At 39.6% G+C, this 27,519-nt stretch overlaps 1 protein-coding gene across 1 annotated transcript in view; it reads right to left on the reverse strand.

Moving 5' to 3' along the window:
• NPSR1 (neuropeptide S receptor 1) overlaps positions 1 to 27,519 on the reverse strand; it is a 152,951-nt gene that overhangs the window by 23,710 nt on the left and 101,722 nt on the right. Inside the window, exons 3-5 of the mRNA XM_061414162.1 lie at positions 22,295 to 22,398; positions 13,295 to 13,388; positions 8,113 to 8,314 (exon numbers count right to left, since the gene is read on the reverse strand). Coding sequence (XP_061270146.1) covers positions 8,113 to 8,314; positions 13,295 to 13,388; positions 22,295 to 22,398 — 400 coding nt within the window. The remainder of the gene's footprint in view (positions 1 to 8,112; positions 8,315 to 13,294; positions 13,389 to 22,294; positions 22,399 to 27,519) is intronic.

Consider the following 27,519-nt stretch of genomic DNA (forward strand, 5'->3'; position numbering starts at 1 on the left):
TTTGCTTCCTAAAAATACATTTTTTTAGCCCATTCTCCATGTATCATGTTGATATGAAACCTTTCTCTTCCTCGGTGACAGTTGGCTACCTCTTCCTTGGGGCCTCTGGGCTGGTATAACACTTGGTATGTTGAGTCTTGTCCATGCCGTGCATGGGTGCTCACTCACTCTCGTCCAACTTTTTGTGACCCCTGTGGACTGTATCCCACCAGGTTCCTCTGTCCATAGGACTTTACAGGCAAGAATACTGGAGTAGGTTGCCATTTCCTGCTACAGGGGATCTTCCTGACCCAGAGATTGAACCCATGTCTCCTATATCCTCTACATTTGGTAGGTGTTTCTTTACTACTGAGCCACGTGGGAAGTCCCTTGTCTATGGCAATCATATCTTAAAGATCAAGCAGATCCAGAAATGGCCCATTCTCATGGCCAGCTGAGGAACAGCATCTCCATCCTTTCTTCCATGCCTTTTATTTATCTCCATTCTCTCAGCAGGCATAGCTTTATTTCAAGCTTCTTAGAAACCTGAAAATCTAAGGGGCACCAAGATTGAGTAAAGTATCCCTTTCCTGGCTGGTTTATTTCTTGATTTTATGGAAGGCGATCCAAACACAGACCCATTTTCTTCTGTTGCCTTCTGAAGGCAGCTCCTGGCCATGGAAGAGTGTGAGAGTGCAAACCAGAGGAAGACTTTTCAAGTGGCATTAAGTACTGAAGAGGATGCCTGAGGCTACTTCCTGAGTCTTGCTTCTAGATTGTGTATGAGTGTCAGGAAATGGAATCAAAAGTTCCCTCTGTCCTCAAGATACAAGGAGAACATTCCACTCAGACCAAAAGTGCCCCTTTCATGACTCCTACTCAGCACAGGTCAGGGACTTGATGGATGCCCATCACAGTCTTAGAGCCACAGGTTCCATCTCTGTCTCCACCTTTGCCTCATTCTGGGGCCTGAGTATGAGGTTCAGTTGTGCTCTGTAGATCTGACTAGAAGCTAAGCATGAGTGGGAGTAGAAGCGGGAGTAGGGGGAGCTGATGCTTCACTTGGCATGCTTCACGTGGTCCTTTTCACTCTTCTCCTACTAGTGGCTTAAGGATGCTCCTTGATCAAAAGTGTCTCTCTTCTCATTAATTAGTTTCACTAACACTAATGCCATGAAGATAAGATATAGGGGATGTAAGAGTATGTAATAGAGACTTGGCTTGAAAGGCTTCAGGAAAGCCCTTTCAGAAGAGGTATAGTTTCAGCTAAGATCTGAAGAATAAAATGGTTTTTTTAAATGCAAAAAATAAGGTGGTCATTCAAGCAGAGGGACTAGCACTTGCAAAGTCTCTGAGACAGGAGGGATCAGGCCCATTTGAAGAACTTAGAGAAGGCCAGTGTGGTTGAAGCATGGTAAGTAAGGCAGCTTGTGTGGCCTAAGAAAAGGATGGAGAGTGAGGCATGGACCAGGTCACACATGGCCTTGAGTACAGGGTTTGAGGTCTTGGACTTTTTGTCTGAAACAATAGAAATCCACTGAATAGCCCTAAACAGGAAAGTGAAGCGATTGATCAACTTTTTCTTTTTTTTCAAAGATCAGATGTCCTTCAGTGTGTTTAATTTGTTTCTGTACATATGTATATGCTGGTATGTGAACTGAACAGTCCTGGAAGGGTGTATAACAAGATCTTAACACAGATGCTTCTGAGGAGGGAAACAGGGGAAGAAAGATTTTTATTTTTCATTTCATTGCTTAAAATGGGGAAATCTTTCCAAAAGCTCTTCAAAAGACACTGCCTCATATTTCATTGCCTAGAAGTAGATCTGAAGCATTCACATGCTAAGGGGAGGGGTTGCCGTGAGCAGCTTAGAGTGGAATGGATATGGGGAACTCAAATATAAGCATCTACCATAACCTAGCAGGCTAGTAATGACAGCTTTTTCAAAAGACCTACCTCTTGCCATCTCTCAGACAATATACTTTGGCCTTGGACATCTCGTACCATGGACAGTGCTGGCTAGCACCTTGGGCCCTTATATCTACCATGATCTTGTGGTCCACAGACCTGTTCTGACCTCTGCATGGGGCTTTCCCCACAGCATGCCCCCTTTCCCCAAACAAAATAAATGGATTTTTTTCTGCATAATATAAATCAGTGCTCCATGACCAATGTGCATTTTTCCACTTATTGTTTTGCAGTTGCCAGCTATGGATCTTTTATGCCTCTACTTTCATCTCCTAGAGTAAAAATGATAGGAGAATGAGAAATCAATTAGGTAGCAAGAAGATAACCATAGCTAGAGTAAATCAATTACAGTAGGGCTAAAAACCTTTCCCAGCAACAGTCAGACAAGTCAAATAAATTTTGAAGCAACAGGAGTTCTGGTGACCCAGAAAAACAATGCATTGCCTTTATTGTCAGTCACTGTGGTTTCAGGTCCTGGGAGCCTGATTTAATTAGTGATGGAACAGCTAAATCTTTATCCACGCACAGCTCTCAGGAGAGTTTGCCACTGACAATATGACTCCTTCCTTCCTCTTTCCCTTCCTCTCTGCATTTCTTCCTCCCTCTCTCTTCTTTCCTTTCACATATGTTTATGGAGTATCTGCCATATGCCAGAAACTGATCTAGGCATTAAATAACCAGAAATTTCCATACTAGATGTGTGTGTGTGTGTGTGTGAGTGAGAGAGAGAGAGATGGAGTGACATAATACTTCTGTCTAATTGACGAAGTTCAGCAGTCAGGTCTGCATTGTTTATTTAATCTAACATTTACAAAGTGTTCATTATGTGCTGAGTTTGGAGTCTAGAGATTGAGACAAGAGTCACATGCTCAAGAGATACAGTTGCAGAAGCAGGCAGTGACACTCCCATGAAGCCTTAATGGCAGCTTGGACAAGTTGAGGTCGGATGTGGCCTAGGATTGGCAGAGACAACTCCGTCAGTCTTTGGAATAAGACAGAAAGAATGTGAATCATTTTGCCAGAAGTGAGGCAGAGTGAGTCTGGAGGAGTGCCCAGACATAAGGAATGATGTGCACAAAGGCCCAGGGATGAGAGGAGTGTGGGGTGTTCAGACGGCTTGTTCTGGCTGGAGTAGTGGGTGCAAGGAGAGTGTGTGAGCAGCTTCCCCAGGAATAGCCTTAGAATCTAAAAAAGGCATAGATCTTGTCTTGCTGCTGCTGCTGCTGCTAAGTCGCTTCAGTCATGTCCGACTCTGTGCGACCCCATAGACGGCAGCCCACCAGACTCTGCCGTCCCTGGGATTTTCCAGGCAAGAACACTGGAGCAGATATTAAATGTATATAAAGCTACAGTCATTAAAACAATGTAATATTAGTAGCAGAAAAACCACTAACTTAATTATTTGTGTGGTCTGTCCTTTTCTTAATTGTGTCAATCTCTACTAACTGGAAACAAAATGAAAGCATATTCAACCACGCTGTGGAATATTATGCATGCATTCTATTTCATATTCCCAGAGATTTTTTGATGAGAAGGGGGTACCTTCAGAAGGTAGTACTTTTTCATCAGGACCATGTAATTTCCTCTTCTGCTTGGACATTTTTGATTGATTTCTTTTCTATTTAAAAAATTTTTACTTTTTAAAAACTTTGTTGAAGTGTAAAATGTAATGTGTAATAGTGTTATGTTGATTTCTGCTGTACAGAAAAGTAATTCAGTTATACATATATACTCTTTTTCATATTATTTTCCATTACAGTTTATTACAGGATATTGATTATAGTTCCCTGTGCTGTACAGTAGGACCTTGTTGTTTATCCATATGTGTAATAATTTGCATCTGCTAATCCGAAACTCTCCATTGATTTCTTTTGCTGTATAAACTTTTGAAGGATTCTCATTGTATTTTATTAAATTGTTTTTTAATAAAGTTTGTAAAAAATTTCATTCTCTGCCTCCCACTGTGTCCCTCACTCCCAAGTCTTTTTAAAAATGTTGCCAGTTTGATATGAGAAAAATGCTATTAAGTGTATTTTCATATGAGAAAAAGGAAACATATTGAAAATGAAGAAACAAATGAAAAACTGGGGAAATATTTACAACATATTAAAGAAGAAAAAAATTATTGTATAATGGTTTCTCTAAAGATAAAGAATAGAGAAAACCAAAAAAAAGTGAAGAGATTAGAAAGCTCCTAAACACTAAGAACATTTATAATATAAATATGCATATGATAGAATTACCATTTCATACCATAGGGAAAAGGTAAATTATTCAGTAAGTAATGTTGGAGTGAATGACCCAGCATTAAAAAAACATAAATTTAACTTAGATTTTTAATTTATATTACATAAAAATCAAGTAAAATCTCAAAATTAGACATCACAATAAAATAATACAATTTTAAAGTGATATTCTTAACATGCTCCCAAAACTGAAATTATTTTCAAATAAGTAAAATAATAAATCATTTAAAAGTTAACATATAGGTAAGTTTGTGAAATGAACTTATCCTTTCCTAAGAGAGAATAGAAATAAAAAATGTAAAGTGTGTGTGGATGTGAATACACTAAAATATAAAATGTTTATATATTACAGAAAGCCATTTACATTTCATTCATTTTTTTATATGCATTTATATAAACTTTTGCCAAGTACTTTCCTATGATTCTTTTTTCAAACTGATTCATTTGACTTTCTAATTTTAGTTATTCATAATTTCTCTCCTCTTGATTATGTCAGTCTTATTAACTGAAAGCAAAATAAAATCATATTCAAAATGAAAAGGCAAACTAGGGACAAACTAGGGAAATATCCTAATCATATGAAAACAGGGAAAGTTTTTATATAAAAATATCTCTAAAGAGAGAGAATAAGATAAATGGAGAAAAAGAATATGAATAGGTAAGTTACTTAAAAAACAGAAATAGGTCTTCCCTGGTAGCTCAGTGGTAAAGAATCTGCCTGCCAATGCAGGAGACGTGGGTTCAATCCTGACCTGGGAAGATCCCACATGCTGCTGAGCAACTAAGTCCATGTGCTGCAACTAAGGAGCCTGTGCTCCAGGGCCTGGGAGCCACAACTCCTGAGCCCACACGCGACAACCGCAGCAGGGTCCTTTGCCTAGAGGCCACGCTCCACAGCAAGAGAAGCCACTGCAACGAGAAGCCCACAAACCGCAACTAGAATAGCTTCTGCTGTATGGCAACTAGAGAAAGCCTGCACTCAGCAACGAAGACCCAACACAGCCAAAAACAAATGAATAAAGAAAAAGCAAAATAAACCAAAAATAATATTGAACATATAAAATGTGTTCCCCTTCATGTGTCACAGCCTTGTCATGGCGAAGGGGCTTGCATAACTCAATGAAGTGGTATTCAATATGTTCAACCTCGTTCGTGATGAAAGAAATGCAAATTAAAACAACAACATATATATATATATATATATTTTTTTTTTGCCAATCATTTTGGTAAGAATATACATTTATGTTTATGTGTATATATATATCTGTATATAAATGTATCATGCATGAGGGGCAATAAAGCATGAGACATGGTTAATAAAACTAGTGAACACTTGAGTTGTTTCTTTCTTCTACTCAGTCTTGGAATTAAGACTTTAAACTTATCTGAAAGTCACTAGCAACAGAATCAAGCTCAGGGTGCCAAAGTATGGTTAAGAAAAAAAGAAAACAATAAAAAAGAGTTGCTTTTACTTCTGACATAGGTGAAATTATAGCAACTTATCCCTCAAACTCGTTGGAAAACAAATGCCTCAGAAAACTTCGTTCATACCTGGTCCTCATTCAAGAACAGATGATTTGCTCTGGTGCATCCCCCCCAGAGAGAAGCTCTCTCCCGCAGAAGGCTGACCACAGGAGGCAGGAGGGAAGGTAATGACTGAGTAGGTAAGAAACGCTTCAGGGGAGCTAAAGTACAGAACAAGGTCACTGCATTTTCATGGTTCTGCCCTGGCTGGAAGCAAGCATCAAGGAGCAGGATTTACTCATGCCTTAGTCTGACAAGGGCTGAGTGAAAAGGACTTTTGAAATCACCCCCTTTAATCATTAAGTTAGACTTTGCATTTTCCAAGGACACTACAAAAATGCACAAGCTGAACTGTAGGCAAGTTGGAGAAGAGGCAGCTTGAATGAATGGGGGAAATTTCAGACTGTGAAAGCCCTGAGTGAGAGATCTGGCCAGACAGCATGTTGTGAGCCTGTGCTTCAGGGTTGCATCCACCCTGTGGAACAGGGGTTTGAACTGATTTCAGGAGCTGATGGGAAATCAATCAGGAGAGAAGCAGGGATATTCGCTGCTGCTGAAATCAATGTGTCAGTTGCCTGTGATGACATGATTTGCTTCCTTCCAAATACTTTCTTACCATTGCAGCTGGCCTCTTTCTGTGCTTCTTTTAACTGGCTGTTACCTAGTTTTGATCAACTATCTAAATAACTTTAATCATCCCTTCCAGCTTCCTCCCAGATTCAGCTTGGTGAAGAGGAGAGCAGTAAGTTGAAATATAGTATAGATGTTAACTTGTGGATTCAGCAGAGATGACTGGATAATATCCAATCTCAGAAAGGCTGAGCCGCTGACCGTGGGAATCACTCTGCTCCTGTATACCTTTGATGGAAAGCAAATCATTTCACTTCTTTTAGCTCTAGGTCTACTTGTGAAAAGTTTAGGGGCTGAACTATGTGATGGGTAACATTTTTCCAGCTTTAGCATCTTATGAGACAAAGATGAACAAAGAGCAAGAACAAGTAATTCCTATAACATCAGAAAACACTTGAAAATATCCAATCACTTAATCCAAGAAATGCATATGGAAACAATGAGATACTTTTTTAAACCTTTGTGATCAGCAAAGATTTAATAAAGAAACGATATCACCTTTCTCTGGGTGAGGGGAAGAAAAATCAGAGCTCTTGTTTGCTGTTGGCAGGAATACACTTTTTTTTATAGGGCAGGTTATGAATATGCATCAAAAGTCTTAAATGAACATCATCTATGATCTAGCAATTCCATTAGAATGAGTTCTGAGGAAATAATCAGGGACTCAGGAATAATTTTAAGTACCAAGATTTTTATCACAGCATTATTTATACTATTAATATTGAAACACAAAGGCTGATCTTCATTTGCCCAGGACAACTTATGTGGTACTCGATAGTAGACTTGGGAACACTCAAGAGGTGCAGAATCAGCAAGCTCCATGTTCGTACTTAACAAGCCAGTTATCTCCCTGCTGTTTCCAATCCCACCAACCTGTGCTGAGCCAGCCTTTCAGAGAGGATCCTGTGGTGTGACTAAGGGAGACCCTGCCTCGTCCAGGAGGTTGTGATCTTCTCTACTGAAAGACCATCTTTGGTCCACCTTTGGCTGCAGGGCAAAGGGAACATCCTATGGCTTGTTTCCTAAGGCCCTTCACAATGAGCCTCACCCCATCCAGAAAGAGCTTATTGCCAGCTTCTCTTCCATTGGCACTGCCTGCCTGTCCTTTCCAGTCACCATATACACTCTTATCCCCAGTCACCAGGTAACCTGTTCTTACCTTCCCCTTCTCCTATCTGAAGGCTTCCCTCATTTAAAGGATGCTTCCAAGAAGTGCTCCCTGCCATTGTTTGACTTCATTGAATACACATGCTAGCATATTTTTGTGTGTACTGTGTTTTCATTTTTTCCAGTTTTGTTTCAAGTTTGTCTGTCTTTTCAATTATAAGGTTTCTGAAACTGGTACTAGGTCTTATATTTAAAAAGTTGCATGATATAGGAGAGAGAACAGGATATGAAATCAGACAAACCTGGGGTTAAATACCATGTTATGTTGAATAAGTTACTTGACTTATTTGTGCTTGAGTTTTGTCATTTATAAAATGGGGATAAGGGTAGTTATTTCATAGAGTTGTGTTGGATGGGATAATTGTTAGCCACTTTTCACAAGGCCTGCCCCATAGCACATAATCAGAAAATGTTAGTTCCATCCTCCTTATTCCACTTTGGAGGAGTTGAGCTTAGCATATGGTAGCTTTACATAAGATCTTGGCTCCTAGCCAGTTCCCCAAAGGACACTAGGAGCAATGAGTGCCCTAGAAGGAAAGAGAACACAGTTGATGAACTGGGAAAGCCCCTGTGTGTGTCTGGCCTGCTGGCCTCTTACCTGATGATTGTCAGGGGGATGAAGTACACCAGGAAGGCCACGATGGTCATGTACGGGGTCCAGTAGGAGTCGTCGGGCCACAGGGCCCAGCACTGCACTTCGCCATTGGAGAGTTTCCTTTTCCCAAATATGATAAGGGTAGGAATGGAGAACAGGAAAGAGAGGCTCCAGGCAATCATGATGAGGACCTTGGCCTGCTTTTCTGCTCAAAGAAAAGAGAGGGATGCCTGGGCATCTGGAAACAGCCTTTGGGAGCACACTTGGTATCTGGTGTGGAAAAAGATCGTGGTGGGAGAGGAATTCTAGAACTCTCAGAGCCTCAGTTTCCTTATGCTTAAAATGGGGGTAATAGGACCTGCATCTAGAGCTGATGCAAGGATTAAAGGGAGAATTTAATCACAGAAGCTAGAGCATTGCTTGGCCCAATCTCTCCTTCTCTTTTTCTTCCCTGATTTACCTGTTTGACTTGAGATGCTGACACATTCCTACAGTACTATGGAGCTCAGTTTGTATCATGTACATTTGATAGGTTGCTGTGCAAATGCTTGTCTCTGGTGCCTTGCTCATCCTGAAAGGCAGAGATGGGGCCTTTGATCTGGTTGTTATTCTTCTCACATACCTAGCAATATGAAGCACTGTGACAGTGTTTGAAAGCTGTTTGGCAAACGTTCGATAGCCTTCTTTTGTTTGAAGGAACAAGGGAGGAGTGGTAAGGCAGAGAAAGAGCAGTGGGCTTGGTTCTGGAGAGCAGAGTTCTTTCAACCAAGCCCTGAAGTCTGGTAACTCTGACCCCACACTCTAGATTTGGGCTCTTTCGGATGTGATGTTTTGACCTTGGGCAAACCACTCAGTCTCAAATTGAGTTCTTGAAAGTGGAATTAAAAATATATATATACCTTCTGCTCATCTAACCATGATGGGGTCAGATGGAGACAATTAATACACATGAGAGTGGTCTTTTGAAACAGTTTTTATGATGCTTTCTGTTAAGCTGGTGTTGAAGCTCTTCTTCTTCATCCCCACTCTAGCTGTGCTGTCTGTGTTGACTGACCCTGGTGGGCCCCTTCATCCAGGGACAGGACACCTCCCTCCACCTCCCAACTTTCAAATTGGAAAGCCAGTTCATGTCTCAGGGTGAGAGAGGGAAATGTAGAATCAGGAGGTATTGTAGAGAGGTGAGTAGTATGTGATCAGGAAGACTATAAGAAGTGAGAACAATTCTAGAAGAAACTAGGGGCTCTATTAGAATCTTGAATCCCAAATATTTGGGAAATAATATCTGGGATTCTGTTCTTGTTGAACTGTCACTCTGAAAAGAGCTATTGGAAAGATTTAGAAAACAGATATAACTGGCACAGTGAACAAACAGGAACCTTGGGGTAGAATTATAATACAGTCTTTTTAGGTCTTCCCATCATTCTGTTCTCCCTTGCTTTTCACTTTTATTCTTTCCTCAGCTATTTGTAAAGCCTCCTCAGATAACACCTTTGCCTCTTGCATTTCTTTTTCTTTGGGATGGTTTTGTTCGCTGCCTCCTGTACAATATTACGAACCTCTGACCATAGTTCTTCAGGCACTCTGTTTACTAGATCTAATCCCTTGAATCTGTTTGTCAACTCCACTGTATATTCATAGGGCATTTGATTTAAGTCATACTTGACTGGCCTAGTGGTTTTCCCCACTTTCTTTAGTTTAAAGCCTGAATTTTGCTATCAGGAGCTGATGATCTGAGCCATAGTCAGCTCCAGGTCTTGCTTTTACTAACTGTACACAGCTTTTCCATCTTCACCTACAAAGAAGGTACATGTATCCAGAGACCCCGTAGGGGTGGAGACTCTGCCCCACCTGCTTGAAAACTCAGGAAAGCCCTTTGATATCAGTGACTTTAAGTAGTAAACAGTTATAATTAACAGAGTTTTATATTTTAATATCTGGCTCTATATATCTCTCTTCATTACTGGTTGATGCTTTCCTAAATATTCTCACATTTAATTTTACTAAAGAGCTTTAAAATTGATGACTCCTCTGGAGTTGCTGGCTAAGGAAAACTACCACTTAAGTAAAAAGCAGTAAAGCATCAGTAAAATGTGTTCACTCCCCCATTGCTGCTGTCCTTCCTTTGGTTGTGTTGCCATTGCCATGTGCTTACTCAGGCACAGGAGAGTCCCTGCTGGCCTCCACTGGCCCCATTCTCTGTGCTGCTCTGTGGGGAGTCTCCTGCCTGCCTTCTCAATCCTGCCCCTCACCCCTTATATTCCAACGAGCTGGAGCACCAAGAAGGCTCTAGCACGCAGTTCCCTCCACCCTGTGCCATCGACTGCCTCATCCTATAACACTGAGAATCTTTTCCTCTTCCTGCCAGGCCATGCAGCTTTCCTAGGGGGCTTGGCATCCATGTTATGTTTAATCTGATGCCCACGTGCTGGGAATTCCTTGAAGTTTCGTGTCTTTGGATGGCGTCTTTCCTCAGCTCCCTTCCCGGCTGCAGGTGTCCTCCAATCTGTGTGCTTCTTCCATGACTTCAGTTGGAATTGGGCGGAGGAAGGGAAATTGGCTAATTTCATTTCCAAGCTTGCATCTTTCCCTGGAGTTATTAGAGATGATTATTTTCCAAGTGCCCTACATGAAGCCTCTATTAATTTTATAGTGAGGAAATAAATTGCTTTCCATATTTTAAAGAACACTATAATATTCATTGCTGTCTTTCCTGTAATTTAGGGACCAATCCATAATATTGGGCAGTATCTCCCAGAACCAGTCATATTTTCCATAACCTAATAGTTGATTTGTTTTTTAGCTAATGAATATGGTTAGACATGTAACTCACCATGTTTCCCCCTTGGGAATGGATCCCAAAGCCTCTCCCTCTAGCAAATGTCCTGGGACACCCCCTCACAGATTTTCTTATACTTATGTTTTCTTTAATCCAATTTCTTCACCTTGAAATACTCTGGTATAAATGTCTTTTTGTACCTTGTCTGCAATCCTCCCCAGAGCTTGCTGGGTGTTAATAAGTAGATGGATGAGTACATGTATCATACTTCTGCATACGCATATCATAAAATGTCTCTCCCCTTTACCCCATTTCCTCCCCTACTTCCTTCTCTGCCATCATCATGAGACCGTAACAGTGTCCAGAAAGCTTGGTGCAGATTGCACCCCTCACACACACTCACTTACATGCAACCTACAAAAAGCCTTAGAAATAGATATCAATTTTATCTTAAAATTAGTTTCACATCACACTCATGTGTTGCTGGTATAAAAATTACCTAATGGCATGTAAGTCCCTGTGGTCACTATGGAGATTCCAACTCCCATCCCCAAAGGTAAGTACTAATTGGTGTGCATTTTTGTGGGCAGTTGTTTATTATTCTGATACCTCCCTATTTCTTGCATTCTTTCCTGCTCTTCTCTCTCTCTATTGTTGTTTTGAGTTTTTCTTTGTATTAATGTTATACTATATACATACTGCATGTATATTGTTTTTATTACTCAAAATACGATGCAGACATTTTCATGGTGATGCATATCTCTCTCCATGTCTGCCCTACCTCTTCATTGAGAGACAGGATATATAGTACTTGAGTGCACCTGAGCTGAACCCAGACCATCTGGGTTCAAATCCTGCCCCTGCAACTACTAACTGCGATTTGGGCAAACTTCTTTAACTCTTTGAATTGCAATTGCCCAGACTAAGATGCAAATAATAATAGAACCTATATCACAGAGCTATTGTGAGGATTAAAGTATTTAACATATATAAAGAACTTAGAATCATGACTAGTACATAGTACACAGTGAACCTAAGCTATTAAAACTTCTGCATAGGGTGCTAGCCATTCCTCCACTGAGGGACACCAAGGTGAGCATTGAATTCCTGATATTCTGAGTAATGCTACAATACACAACATATGTGTATCTATGCACACATGTCAGCATTTGTCCAGAGAAGATACCAAGACGTAGAACTTCAATATCAAAGGGCTGCACATTTTACATTTTAATTAGGTATTGCTATACGTTGCCATCCAAAGTATCTGTGTCAGTACTGCCTGATGTATTTAATAGTATCTGATGACATTATTGCTACTTATTCTAAAATTCTGCTTGCTCTATTAATTTTGTTTCCTCAGGTGTAAATTCTGCAGAATGGTATTTTAAACATATTATCTATCTTGTACAGTTTGGCTTTTGTCACACTTTTTCATGATATTTGATTGCACCTCATTTTTGTAGACAAGATTTCATGTTAGGTTCTTCACTTTATCAGTTTCACAGCCTGCTTGGAAACGTGAAGTACTTTGGACTCTTATTTGCTTTTGGAGGTCAGAGATGTAAGTGGCCTCTGCCTGTGGGCAGAGCAATGGACAATTAGTCCTGTGACTAGGTATCCACCATCTCTCCAAGGTGTCATTGCTCCCCAGGGCCCCACCCTGTCTCTTGAAATCCAGTGTCCCCACTACTTGGAAGCAGAGATGTTCATCCTTGCTGCACATCTGGGAAGGGGAAGGACAGCAGGACGGGAGATGTGCTGTGATAAAAGGTCCTCATTGTACTCTAAGAATCACCCTGCCAATTTCCCCGAGTCTGTCTTGCTCTAGGCATTTCCACGATCTATTTAGGAAGACCTCTGCCCCATTGCTGTAACATCATCTGTGTGTACTGTGGGTTGTGTGCCTTGAGCCTTCCTGCTGACCCGTCTGCTTCCTTCTTTCAGGGATTCTTCACTATCTCTGGATCAACGAGGGTTTTCCTTGTTTCCATTATAATTATCAATTTGAAACATTTTTCCAATTATTTCCATGGTTTTGGGGTAAAGAAGGCAAAATGCTTCTTTCTGGAAAATAAGCAAGTTGAAGTGGGAGTGTTCCTTAGTTTGGATAGTTATGTGTTTCAACAGTACTCTAAAAAAAAAAAGCTGGAAGCATCAGTGCCAAGGAAAATGGTCACAGAGTGGGCTCAGCAAAGCATCTTTCCTCACAGTTCTTGGCCATCCAGGCCAGCTGTCAGCATTTTCACAGGCAGCCAAGTTTCTTTTCTACGTCTTTTTCAACAATCAGACTCAAGAAGTAGGGAAGGAAGGGGAAGAGGAGAAAGGGGAAGGAAAAGAGCCATGACTAAGAGGATAATATTAGCAAAAACCCTCACCCAAGGATAGTACTTGGTGGAGCCTGCTCACCTCCTTGCAGGAACTTCATGGGGTAGACGATGGCATGGTATCTGTCTATGCTGAGGGACACCAGGACATAGGTAGAGGCATAGAGCAGCACAACCTGAAGACAGAAATGAGAGGAGGTGAGTGGTTTCATAAAGGTGAGGAAATGCACATCATGGAGAGAAGAGCATTTTGTGCTATTTAGAAACCTAGGCACTAAACCAAGGGCTGGATGAGGTTTGGATTATGGACAGGAATGCCTGGCTCCCGCGCAGGCAGAAGATGGCTCTTCTCGGTGCTGGACTTTGCACTGCTGGCGGTGACAGGTGAGAGTGCCTCCAGTTCTCACTTGCTCACTCTTTCACTTGGCTTCTTGGAGACTCCACATTTCTCCAAGGATCAGTCCCCCTTGACATTCGCGCGGTACATTTGTTTGTAATTGACTTTTAAAGCTAAACTAATTTTCTCTGCTACAGATGACATTCCAGAATAATTAGAAACAAACGTTCACTTGCCTTTTATCAACGTGAGTTGTTGAAAGATGATAGGAGGGATCTGGCTTCAAGGAGCCTGCGTGCTGTTTTGAATCATTTATCACCATCTGGGCTGACATTCTTAGAGCTCCCCTTCTTCATCCACTTCTGCAGCAGAGCTGCCCACTAGGGTCGGCCTTTGGGTCCCCTCTTCTGCCTTCCCACCCTCTTTTATTAAGCTTATCCATGTCCTTTAATTATTCTATGTTCAGTGGTATTTGCTTACTTTGCAGAGAACATTTTGATTTAGGAGGTTAATATCTCTTCTGTGAAGAGCATACGCAAAAGGTAATAAATATATCTGAAAGGATTATCAAGATGGAAAATTTTCCAGTAACTTTGAGCCTCATTTCTACCAGGAGTCTAGCCATATCACTACTTTGTAAACTTTTGGTCAAATTCATAGTAAGTAGAAAGTAACTTGAAGACTAAAGTCTAGGGGTGAGTGTCTGAATTTCTTCTAAAATGAAATAGGGATAACATGACTTTGTTAATAACCTTTGTCTGAATTTGTACCGTTTTGTTAATTCCCTGCCTCAGAAAAATAATCAGCTATACTGATATTCTTTATTATTTTTATTTCCGTAACACTGCCACATATACTTCCCAGCATCTGTGTTGCAGAAGGTGCCATGGAGAGGGTGTTCTGAAAACTGACCAGAGACTGAAGTCTCCCCTGAGGGATGCAAGAAGAAATTCTCATCTTGCTAAGAAGCTGATGAGTGATGAGAAAGAAAAATGGCATACAGTTTTTACAACAGCAACAAAAATAAGATTGTATCCTTAGAGAAAACTGGGATTTTTTTGTGTGGGATCCATGGATTCAGAGTTGTTAATGCTGGCCACACTGAGTTGAGGAGAAGGATGGGAAAGAGAACTCTCAATGGGAGAACTGCATGGGTTAGAATGTTGTGATGAGACAGTCATGAGAATTGTGGCATCTGCAACTGTGCTGAGTGAGATGACTGGCTCACACAAATTCAGGACCTGGGGCAAGAGAAAAGGTCACAACAGACTGGCCAGAGAAGCAGGAAGAGTTAAGAAAAAGATATGTACTTTTGAGACATGGTCAAAAAGAATATTTAACTTCAGGAGTCTTCAAACATCTGGACAGGGTTTTTGGTTTTTTTTTTTAAATGTTAAAGATTATCTGTACCTGTGTACGAGACAGCAAAAGAGACACTGATGTATAGAACAGTCTTATGGACTCTTTGGGAGAGGGAGAGGGTGGGAAGATTTGGGAGAATGGCATTGAAGCATGTATATCATGTATGAAACGAGTTGCCAGTCCAGGTTCGATGCATGATACTGGATGCTTGGGGCTGGTGCACTGGGACGACCCAGAGAAATGGTATGGGGAAGGAGGAGGGAGGAGGATTCAGGATGGGGAACACAAGTATACCTGTGGCGGATTCATTTCGATATTTGGCATAACTAACACAATACTGTAAAGTTTAAAAATAAAATTAAATTAAAAAAATTTTTTTTAATAAATAAAAAATAAAATGTTAAAGATTATCTGAAAGAAATATACCTCAAATTGTCATGCCTCCTCTCCACAAAAATAAGTGCCAGAAAACAGAACAAAAAGATTAATGAGTGTTGAAAGAAAAATTGTGATTCAAAAATTTGGTAAATATTTTTGTACCAAGGCACAGGATAATTTTCTTACATATAAATAGAAGGAAAACATCACCTACTTTTGGAAAAAATCTTTCTTGAAGAAACATTTCTGCTGACTGAGAATTGTTTTGAAATTGAGTACTCAAGAAGAAGAAGGGGATAGAATACGAAAGCCATAGTAAGCAATGAGTCAGAAAAACACAAAATGTTTAAAATAGCTATGAATATAATTACATAATATTTCAGAGAAAATTTGGTGAGTTGGATGAGGGCAGAAAGTAGAAGGAAAGCAATTGCATCAAATTTCTATTTAGATATTTTAGACATCTATTTTGTTGTTTTTATTTTGATAGAGATGTATTGCACTTTAAAGATAAGCTATGACAGAGTAAAATAGAAATAGAGAAAAAAGATTTATTAGAGTCCTATGACCACGATAGCAAATTGCCACAAACACTGTGGCTTAAACCAACATAAATTCATTCTTTTATATTTTTGGAGACCAGAAGTCAGAATCAGCTATATTGAGTCAAAATCAAGGTGTTGGTAGGGCCACTCCCCTTCTCTAGGCTCTGGGGAGAATTCTTTCCTGGTCTTTTCCAGCTTTAGGTGGCTGCCAGAGTTCTTTGAATTGTGGTCACACCAATACCATCTTTGAGCCCATGGTTACAGTGCCTCTTCTGTCTGTATGTCAAATCTTCCTCTGCCTCCCTCTTACAAGGATCTGTATGTTTGCCTTTGGACTCAATAGTAATAATGACTGAGATAATTCAGAATAGTCTTCTCATTTCAAAATCATTAACTTAATCACATCTGCAAAGTCTTTTTTACCATATAAGGTAACATACATAGGTTTCATGTATTAGGATTTAGAAATGTTTGGGGGGCCATTTTTCAGCCTACCACAATTATAACCAAATATATAGAAAGGGAAAAAAATGAGTGAATAAAAAATTAACACAGAAAGATTAAAATGATATGATTGAAATAGTACCAAACACTATTTGTCAAAATAAAAATGAATGGCTTGAGCTCCTCCACTAAAACAAAGATTGTTTACACAACTCTTTCCCAAATCCAACTGTATACTATTTAGAAGAGAAACTTCTAAAACCAAAAGATTATCAAAGTTTAAAAATAGAGTGATGCACTGAGGAAACCAGAATTGAAAGAGACACATGTACCCCAATGTTCATTGCAGCACTGTTTATAATAGCCAGGACATGGAAGCAACCTAGATGTTGAATGGATAAGAAAGCTGTGGTACACATACACAATGGAGTATTACTCAGCCATTAAAAAGAATACATTTGAATCAGTTCTAATGAGGTGGATGAAACTGGAGCCTATTATACAGAGTGAAGTAAGCCAGAAAGAAAAACACCAATACAGTATACTAACGCATATATATGGAATTTAGAAAGATGGTAACAATAACCCTGTATACGAGACAGCAAAAGAGACACTGATGTATAGAACAGTCTTTTGGACTCTGTGGGAGAGGGAGAGGGTGGGATGAGCTGGGAGAATGGCATTGAAATATGTATAATATCATATATGAAACGAGTCGCCAGTCCAGGTTCAATGCACAATACTGGATGCTTGGGGCTAGTGCACTGGGACGACCCAGAAGGATGGTATGGGGAGGGAGGAGGGAGGAGGGTTCAGGATGGGGAACACATGTATGCCTGTGGCAGATTCATTTCGATATAAGGCAGAACCAATACAATATTGTAAAGTTTAAAAATAAAATAAAAAATAAATAAATAAATAAGGTTAGCTGTAAAAAAAAATAAAATAAAAAAATAAAAATAGAGTGATGGCCAATGGTATATTGAGCAACTGAAAACTAAAAGAAAGCATTCATTGCAATAGTATTATTAGACAAATTAAATTCAAAGCAATTAGTACTGCATGGATTGAAGGGATCATTTATATTATAATAGATACAATACCACAATGGCAACAGAATATCAATAAACCTAAAAGTAACATTGAACCCAGGTCTCCCACATTGCAGGCAGAGGCTTTATGGTCTAAGCCACCAGGGAAGCCCAAATGTAACAATAGCATAATATAGAGAAACTCTGGGCTGGAGGAAGCACAGGCTGGAATCAAGATTGCCGGGAGAAATATCAATAACCTCAGATATGCAGATGACACCACCCTTATGGCAGAAAGTGAAAAGGAACTAAAAAGCCTCCTGATGAAAGTGAAAGAGGAGAGTGAAAAAGTTGGCTTAAAGTTCAACATTCAGAAAATGAAGATCATGGCATCTGGTCCCATCATTTCATGGGAAATAGATGGGGAAACAGTGGAAAAAGTGTCAGACTTTATTTTGGGGGCTCCAAAATCACTGCAGATGGTGATTGCGGCCGTGAAATTAAAAGACGCTTACTCCTTGGAAGGAAAGTTATGACCAACCTAGATAGCATATTCAAAAGCAGAGACATTACTTTGCCAACAAAGGTCCATCTAGTCAAGGCTATGGTTTTTCCAGTAGTCATGTATGATGTGAGAGTAGGACTGTGAAGAAAGCTGAGCGCCGAAGAATTGATGCTTTTGAACTGTGGTGTTGGAGAAGACTCTTGAGAGTCCCTTGGACTGCAAGGAGATCCAACCAGTCCATTCTGAAGGAGATCAGCCCTGGGATTTCTTTGGAAGGAATGATGCTAAAGCTGAAACTCCAGTACTTTGGCCACCTCATGGGAAGAGTTGACTCATTGGAAAAGACTCTGATGCTGGGAGGGATTGGGGGCAGGAGGAGAAGGGGACGACAGAGGATGAGATGGCTGGATGGCATCACCGACTCGATGGACGTGAGTCTGAGTGAACTCTGGGAGTTGGTGATGGACAGGGAGGCCTGGCGTGCTGCAGTTCATGGGGTCACAAAGAGTCGGACACGACTGAGCAACTGAACTGAACTGAACTGAAATATTCATAACTAAAACGTTTGTAGTTCTACAGAGGGAACAAGTACAATAATACATAGGTAGAAATAATTAAACAAACTCTAAGAATGATACAATTGTTATAAAATATCTAAGCAGTATTTCAAAAATTAATCATAAACTAAGCTATCAAGGAAAAAAAAAACCCTGAATATATTCCAAAAAGTGGAATTTATACAATTCACAAATTTAAAACAACAAGCAATGAAAGCTGAAATTAGTATCATGAATTTTTTTTTAAATACCACTTGGAAATTTAAACACCCTTATAATTGAGTCAAGAAGGAAATTAAAGTACAATTATAGTCAATTCATAAATGTCAACAATGAAAATTCTACACGTCAACAACATATGGGATACCATTTGGAGAACAGATGGAAGCTTGAGGACATATGTCTAAATTCTCACTATCCCACCCTCAATTCTGACAAAAATGACCTAGGAAATATGAAACCAAAAAAAAAAAAAAAATCTTGTAGAAAAGTGAGACTTAAATGCAGAAAACTTAAATTTTTTTATTTAGAAAAATGCCAGATTGGATTCATTTAAAGTAGAATCTCTGGACTGACTTTAAAAAAATCAATATACTTTATCTTTTAGAACAATTTTAGTTATACAGAAAAAATTGAGCAGATAAGGCAAAGAGTACCCATATTAGCCACCCCCCCAACCACACACACTTTCTCTTCTTATTAAACCTTACATTAGTGTGATCAATTTTTAAAAATTAACAGACTGATATTGATACATTATGATTAACTGAAGTCCATGGCTTGTATTGAGATTCACTATTTGTGTTGCACAGTTCCGTGGGTTTTGATAAATGCATAATGCCATGTATCCTTTATTACAGTGTTATACAGAAGAGATTACTGTCCTAAAAATCCCTTGTGCCTTATCTATTTAATCCCTCCAAATCCCTGGCAACCACTGATCTTTTTACTGTCTGCATGGTTTTGCCTTTTCCAATGTCATATAGTTATAATCACACACACATAGTCTTTTTAGACTTGCTTCTTTCAGTTAGCAATGTGCTTTTAAGATTCCTCCATGACTTTGCATGGCTTGATAGCTCATTTGGTTTATTTATCCATTCAGCTTCTGAGGAGTATCTTGCTTTCAATTTCTTGCAATTGTGAATAAAACTGCTATAAACATTCTTGTGCAGACTTTCATGTGGATATAAGTTGTCAACTCAACTGAGTGAATGCCTAGGAGCACAATTGCTAGATGGTATGGTAAGAGTATGTTCAAGTTTATAAGAAATTGCCGAACTATCTTCTAAAGTGTACCATTTTGCATTTCCACAAAAGATGAATGAGACTTCCTATAGCTACATATTCTCAGTCCCATTTCATATTGTCAGTTTAAAAAATATTGTTTTAGCCATTCTAATAAGTATGTAGTGGTATCTCATTGTTTTAATTAGGAATTTCCTAATGCCTAAGTAATGAAGGTTGAAATTCTTTCTATATGCTTGCTTGTCATCTGTAGATCTTCTTTGGTGAAGTATCTGTTCAGGTCTTTTGACCACTTTGATGAGGGTTGTTTATTTTCTTATTGTTATTTGAGGATTTCTTTGTTTCTTTGACTTCCCTGGTGGCTCAGATGGTAAAGCGTCTGCCTACAATGTGGGACACCTGGGTTCAATCCCTGGGTCAGGAAGATCTCCTGGAGAAGGAAATGTCAACCCACTCCAATATTCTTGCCTGGAAAATCCCATGGACAGAGGAACCTGGTAGGCTACAGTCCATGGGGTTGCAAAGAGTTGGACACGACTGAGCAACTTCACTTTCTTTCTTTCACTTTTGTTTCTTTATCAAATATATGTTTTTTATATTTTTCCCAATTCTGTACCCTATTTTTCCAGTTTCTTGACAGTGTCTTTTGCAGAGAATCAATTTTAAATTTTCATAAAACCACAACTTTCAATTGTTTCTTTCATGGATTGTGCTTTTGATGTTATATCTAAAAAAATCACAGAAAGACCCAAAGTCCCCTGATTTTCTCCTGTGTTATTTTCTAGTAGTTTTATAGTACTCCATATTTCATTCCAATCTGTGATCCATACTGAGTTAGTTCCTGTGAAAGGGGTGAAGTCTGTGGTTGGATTCTTACTTATTTATTTTTGCAGATGGATATCCAGTGACTCCAGCAGCATTTCTTGAGTAGGCTATCCTTTCTCCATTGAACTCTTTGATCCTTTGTTAAAGATCCATTAGACTTTTTGTGTGTATCTCTTTCTGCACTGTCTATTCTGCTCCATTGATCTATGTGTTGATTCTTTTCCAGTATCATGCTGTTTTGATTTTTGGAGCATTTTGTAATTCTTGAAATCAGATAGGGTCAATCTTCCAGCCATATTCTTCTTTTTCCATATTGTATTGACTGTTCTGTGTTTTTTACTTAAACTTTAGAGCTTGTCCATATCTATAGAATAACCTGGTGGGATTTTGATTGGAATTACATTGGATTTATAAGTTGTACTGGCAGAATTATCATCTTGACAATAGTGAGTCTTCCTATCTATGAACATGGAATATCTATACATTTCAAGATATTGTTTGATTTTTTTTCAGAGTTTTTCCAGTTTTATTCATATTGATCTTGCACATATTTTGTTAGACTTATACCTAAAGATTTCATATTTTGGGTGCTAACATAAATGGTACTGTGTTGTAAATTTTAACTTCAAATTGTTGATTGCTGGTATATGAAAAAACATCTGAACTTTTGGATGTTCAGTTCAGTCACTTAGTCATGTCCTACTATTTGCAACCCCATGGACTGTAGCACGCCAGGCCTCCCTGTCCATCACCAACTCCTGGAGCTTACTCAAAGTCATATCTATTGAGTTGATGATGCCATCCAGCCAGCTCATCCTCTGTCGTACCCTAACCTCGAATTCTGTGACCTTACTGGTTTTCACTTTATTGTCTATAGAGACAAAGACAAAGTTATTTGTAAACACAGATGTTTTTAATTTCATCTTTCTATACCAATCTGTGTAACCTTTTATTTTTTTTCTTGTCATTTTGAATTAGTTGGAACTTCCAGCATGATGCTGAATACAAGTGTGAGAGGAGACATCTTTGTGTTATTTCCAGTCTCAAGAGGAAAGCTTCTAGCTTCTCACCATTAAGTCTGAGGTTAGTTGTAGGTTTTTTGTAGATTTTTGTTATCAAGTTGAGGAAGTTTCTCTCTATACATAGTTTGCTGAGAGTTTTTATCATGAGTGAGTATAAGATTTTCTTAAATGCTTTTTCTGTATCTACTGATAGGATCATATAATCTTTTCTTACCTTTTTATGTTATGAATTATGTCAATTGAGTTTTGAATGTTGAACCAGCCTTGCATACCCAGAATAAATCCCATTTTGTCATGGTGTGTGAGGAAATAATGAGATGTCTGCAGTCTGGAGAAAGGCTGTAACCTGACCAGGCTGGTACACTAATTTTTGACTTCCAGCCTCCAGAACTGTGAGAAATAAATTGTTGTTTAAAAGCCACCTATTCTGTGAAAGTTGCTCAGTCGTGTCTGACTCTTTGTGACCCCATTGACTATATAGTCCATGGAATTCTCCAGGTCAGAACGGTATTTTTACATATATCAGCATCCTTGGACTAAGACAGCCAGAATATGTCAAAAAGAATAATAACCCAGAAATTCTACCTAATGCTTGAACTAGGAATGCTTATGTTCTTATTATTGCTTACTTGGGTTTTCTTTATATATGTATTGTTTTTAACAAACAAAAAACATGAAAAATATAAATTTTGCTTGTCCTTTCAACTATGAAGAAGTGAGCAATTTGTTGCATCAGAGTACAGCATTTTACACTATTTTCCTTATGAAGAATCCAAGAGGTAATTTTGGTGTCAGTTTGTCTCATCATATTTGGAAGGTGCTACATACCTGCAAATAGCGGACCACGCGGCAGACCAGGTCAGGTGCCATGAAGTCTCCAGTGAATCTCCAAATGATATCTGTCAAGATGTTAACCAGTCCTGTGAAAGAATCTAACAAAAACACATAAAAGTGGTTGATTTCAGTCTCTTTCAAATTTGCAACTATGCTACAGTAGAAATGAATTCCTGGAGCCTTTTTTTTGTTTTTCCTGATTTATTAGGTGGCAAATGGCTTCCCTGATAGCTCAGTTGGTAAAGAATCTGCCTGTAATGGGGAAGACCTGGGTTCGATCCCTGGGTCAGGAAGATACCCTGGAGAAGGGAAAGGCTACCCACTCTAGTATTCTGGCCTGGAGAATTCCACAGACTGTAGTCCATGGCGTCCCAAAGAGTCAGACACGACTGAGTGACTTTCACTTTCACTTTCAATAGAGAAAATGTAAGGCAAGGTAGGAGTTACAGTTCATTGTTAGAGTCTGTTGCCACTCAGATGCAGCCACTTAGGAAGGATTTTTGTGATGACTGATAAGAAATATTATCAGAGAGTTGACCTTCTAAGTCACAGAAGAGGAGTTTTAAAGATGTTTGCTGCTGCTGCTGCTGCTGCTAAGTTGCTTCAGTTGTGTCCAACTCTGTGCGACCCCATAGATGGCAGCCCACTAGGCTCCTCTGTCCCTGCAATTCTCCAGGCAAGAACACTGGAGTGAGTTGCCATTTCCTTCTCCAATGCATGAAAGTGAAAAGTGAAAGTGAAGTTGCTCAGTTGTGCCTGACTCTTAGCGACCCCATGGACTGCAGCCTACCAGGCTCCTCTGTCCGTGGGATTTTCCAGGCAAGAGTACTGGAGTGAGTTGCTATTGCCCAAGGACAGTGTGAGGAGCGATATAAGGCAAAACTGAGAAAAGGCAAATATTTATTCCCATGAAGCCTTCAAAATTTTCCTTTCTGCACCCATCATTTTACAACTTGGACTTCTTGTTACCACCCTATGTGAGTTGTGGTCATCTTCCTCTACTTTCTTCTTTCTTCTTTGGACAAAGTCAAGTGAATGATCAATGACTTAGTTTTTTAAACTACTGAGGAATTGAGGCCAAAATCTGAGACCAATGTTAGAGACTTTCTGCTCAGTTCTATAATTGCAGACTGTATAAGTTGTATGGATGTCCAGAGCTATGGCAAAATATGCTGTGTGTCTAGAAGTTCCTTCTCCCCGTACCTCTATGCAGATATTTCTCATTAATTATGTGATCCAGAATCATTCTCAAATCAGTGCTTCAGGGATTTTCTGCTGATCAATGGATAGGACTAGAACTTAAGACAGATTCATTGACTTAGGGCCACTTTCTTGAGACATGGGATATAACATTCTGTCAAGGACCTAAAAACCTTCTTTATCTGAATCTTCACCATTAATAAAGTCTGAGCCCTGAATTTAGCATCAAAGCCTTCCACAGTGCGGTCTTGCCTGCCCCTTGCCAAGTCCCCAACTGGCATTTTTATATTGAACATCAGTGTTCTGCCTGTTTCTTCCTTTTTGTTTCCCTATAGGTAAGAACAGTTAGAAGCATTGGCAAGCACATAGAAACTACCACAAAACTGTCTAAAAAGTTGGAGAAGAGAAATCTCACAGCAATTCTGGGTAGTCAGAGATGTTCCAGCTGAGAAGAGCAGATGAAAGCAGGGCCTTCAGAGTTGTGGGGTTGTGATTTGATCAGATAGGAATTTCATGAAGCTTTTACTGGCAGGAATAGACTCGAATGAGTGGAATGGACACTGGAGTTACTTGGATATGCTCTTTTGGTTTATTTATTACTTAATTTGTTAAAAATTAAGGGGAAAAAACCCAATGTCTAGATCTAAGTGGTTATGTGAACAATTATAATGTACTCCAGTAAAAAAAAAAAAGCAATTTCCCTCTGGAGCTCAAATTTAAATAAGCTCATCTCTGGAAGGAGACTATCAGTGGGCTATGCCACTGCATTTGTTATTTGCTATTAAGCAAATGCTGCTCTATCTAATCCGTAAATGCTATTTAGTTGCCTAAGTAATTGGGGACATTGCAAATAAGCCTTCCCTAAATGGCAATTAATAGAACCTTGGGAACAAAGGGCACACTTGAAAGGCTTCATCACTTCTATGTATTACTCTTGCTTTTTAAAATCTCTTCTGTGAACAATTCTAGGAAACTGTTATACTCAGAAAAGCCAAAACAGGCTCACAGCAGTCTTTAGTGCTCCTTTGACAGATTCTTACAAACATGAAGTGGGTTCCCACTCGGAGCAGGAGAATGGGTATTGTAGGGAGAAGTCAAAATGAGGTGACCCCTGAACTGAACCCTAAAGGTTTGGACAGGTCAGTGGAAGAGGGAGGGAAGGATGTTAACTCTGGCACAGGTGACAGCATGAATGAAGTTACGGAGGTGAGACAGAGTGAGATGAGAAACTCAATTGCTTTTGCATATGAAACAACATCTATTTGTTGTTGCTGAAGCCTGAAATAGGTGCTTGAAAGTGGCAAGAAATGGGCCTAGAGAGTCAAGAACCAAGGATTTTTAAGGTCTTATGTGCCAATTAAAGGAGCTTTCTTTTTTTTCCCCCATATACTGGGGGAAAAATTAAATGTTTATGTATCCAAACATGTGTTTTACATGGGTTGGGGGAGGGGTAGATCCATTTGGTAGGTCTAATACTGAAATTGGGCTTCCCTGGTAGCTCAGATGGTAAAGAATTGGCCTGCAATGAGAGCGAGCAGATTTCAATCCCTGGGTCAGGAAGATCTCCTGGAGGAGGGAATTGGTACCCACTCCAGTATTCTTGCCTAGAGAATTCCATGGACAGAGAAGCCTGGCAGGCTACAGTCCATGGGATTGCAAAGACTCAGACACGACTGAGTGACTAACACACAATACTGGAATTGCCATTTATATTTGTTAGGGAACTGTGCAGAAGTTCAAGAAAGAGATCATTGGTACCTAGCGTGTGTCAAATAGCAAAAATAGAGAAGAAAATGCAGATGTGACATATATTTTGAAGGTACAATAAGGAGGACTTTGGTGTTTTAAAAGTGAGGTAGAGAGAGGAGTCAACAATATATTAGGGTCCTGGAATGGGTAGATGATGGTGCTTCCTGCAAATATAGGAGGATAAGCTCATTCTATTTGGGTTGCTTCCAGGTTTCAGCTGTCCCAAATAAAACTGCTATGAACATTCCTATATAAGATTTTATGTGAACATAAGTTTTCATTTTCTTAGGGTAAATACCCAGGAGTAGACTGTTGGGCCCTAGGGTAAGTATAGCTTGTCATAAGAAACTGCTCAACTGCTTTCCAGAGTTGCTGCACCAGGGTGCTCCTTACCAATAAAGTATAAGAAATACTTCTGCATCCTTGGTACCACTTGATATTCTCAATGTGTTTTATTTATTCAACCATGAATGTATGGTGCTGTGCTCAGTTGCTCAGTCATGTCCAACTCTTTGCAACGATTTGGACTGTAGCCCACCAGGTTCCTCTGTCTATGGGATTTTCCAGGTAAGAATAGTGGAATGGGCTGCCATTTCTCCTCCAGAGATCGAACCTGCATCTCCTGTGTCTCCTGCATTGCAGGAAGATTCTTTACCCTCTGAGCCATTGGGGAAGCCCAGACTGTGGCCTTTCATTATGACTTCAGTGTGCATTTCCCTAACGGTTAATGATGTTGTTGCTGTGGACATCCTCAGTCCCTAGAGGCTTCAGATTGCTTTTGGATGCTCTATTAGCATGGGAGTTGGGGTGCTGGAGGGTTTTAATGCTCCACTCTTGGCTTTCAGATGCATTTATAGTCCTGTAGCATTGTTACTGTTTGCTGCTCAATGCTTCCTAAGCTGGTAGTTGTAATGCTCTATTTTTTCCTGGCCAAGCCTCAGTCTCACATAGACCTGTACACCTGGGCCCTGAGGGTGGGACATTCTCAGTGTTCCAGTTCCTCCCTGGAAATCAAAGTGGTGGGTCTTGTGTGGGAAAGATTTTCAATGTCTTTCCCTAGTGGTAGGAGACTTCTAATTAGTATTATTTGATATCCTGGCCCAGCCATTTTATAGCTCCATCCCCAAGAATTGAGGGATTTTTATTTCTGTGCCTTTCCTTGTTCTCTAGGGCATTTGGTCCTGCAGTGGCCTAGGGCTTTTGTTGAAAGAAGTGACTGGCAGGAAAGAAGTATTTCATGCTTTTCCTGTAGGCATAGCCTAAACCTTCTTGTATACCTGCACACCATCTCTATAACAACTCTTCAGCTCTGCCATTGTAGGGTGAACGCAGCCATAGGTACTCCTCTAACTGATTGGACATGGCTAGGTACCAATAAAACTTTATTTATAAAAATGGGTTTGGGGCTGAGATTGACCTGTGGGCTATAGTTTGCCACTCCCTGATCTATAGAATAAAGTCCAGATGCCCTATTGTGACTTTTGGAGCCTTCCTGCCTCTTTCTTCAGTTTGATCTTTTCTCATCCTCTCCTAAATTCGTGCTATAAGAGAAATCCTTTCAACCAGTACATTAACAGTGACACCAGTTTGATGGTCAAAACATTGGTTAAAGAAAGAAAGCACACCCACAAAACCACCTTAAAATATCTTAACATAAAACTTGAGTGTACATTTGTCTTATCTTTAACATAGGGGCAAGACTTTGATTTTATGAATCATCATTTTTAGTGCATAAAATGCCTCCATAATGCATCTTTCATGATTTCCAGTCCTGGTTTCTTTAGAGTGAGAACTTGAGATATCAGCAAAGCAATTTGAGGCAGAATCTCATTGTAGGGAATTTTATAATCCTCCTTTATTCTTTTATAGTTCCATTTCCTGGGCTTGCTTCTATTGTAACTTCTCTTAGTGACTCAGTAAAAATAAAAGTCAAGTTTTTTCAAAATATCCAACTTAATTTTCACAGAAACAACAACTCCACAGTGTTGTTTATGTTAATTATATAATTTCAGTCATGAGTACATTTGGCACAAACTGATTGGGAACAAACTCCTGTGACTCACATAATAGAAGAAGTGGAAGGAGAAAGGGGACAGGCTCATTAGTGTCCATCCGACTTGCCACAGATGCTGGTAGGGTATTTTCTGCTAGTTTGCAGAAAGAGTGGAAGTGCTGCTTAATCAAGTGAGGCACTTAAGATGTAGTTAAGAGAGAAGACCTTACTGTTCCTTGACCATCCCCAGCGTTCTCCTCTGCCAGCCCCTTTCTTT

This window comes from Bos javanicus, chromosome 4, assembly GCF_032452875.1.
Source record: "Bos javanicus breed banteng chromosome 4, ARS-OSU_banteng_1.0, whole genome shotgun sequence".
In the NCBI taxonomy this organism is placed as follows: domain Eukaryota; kingdom Metazoa; phylum Chordata; class Mammalia; order Artiodactyla; family Bovidae; genus Bos; species Bos javanicus.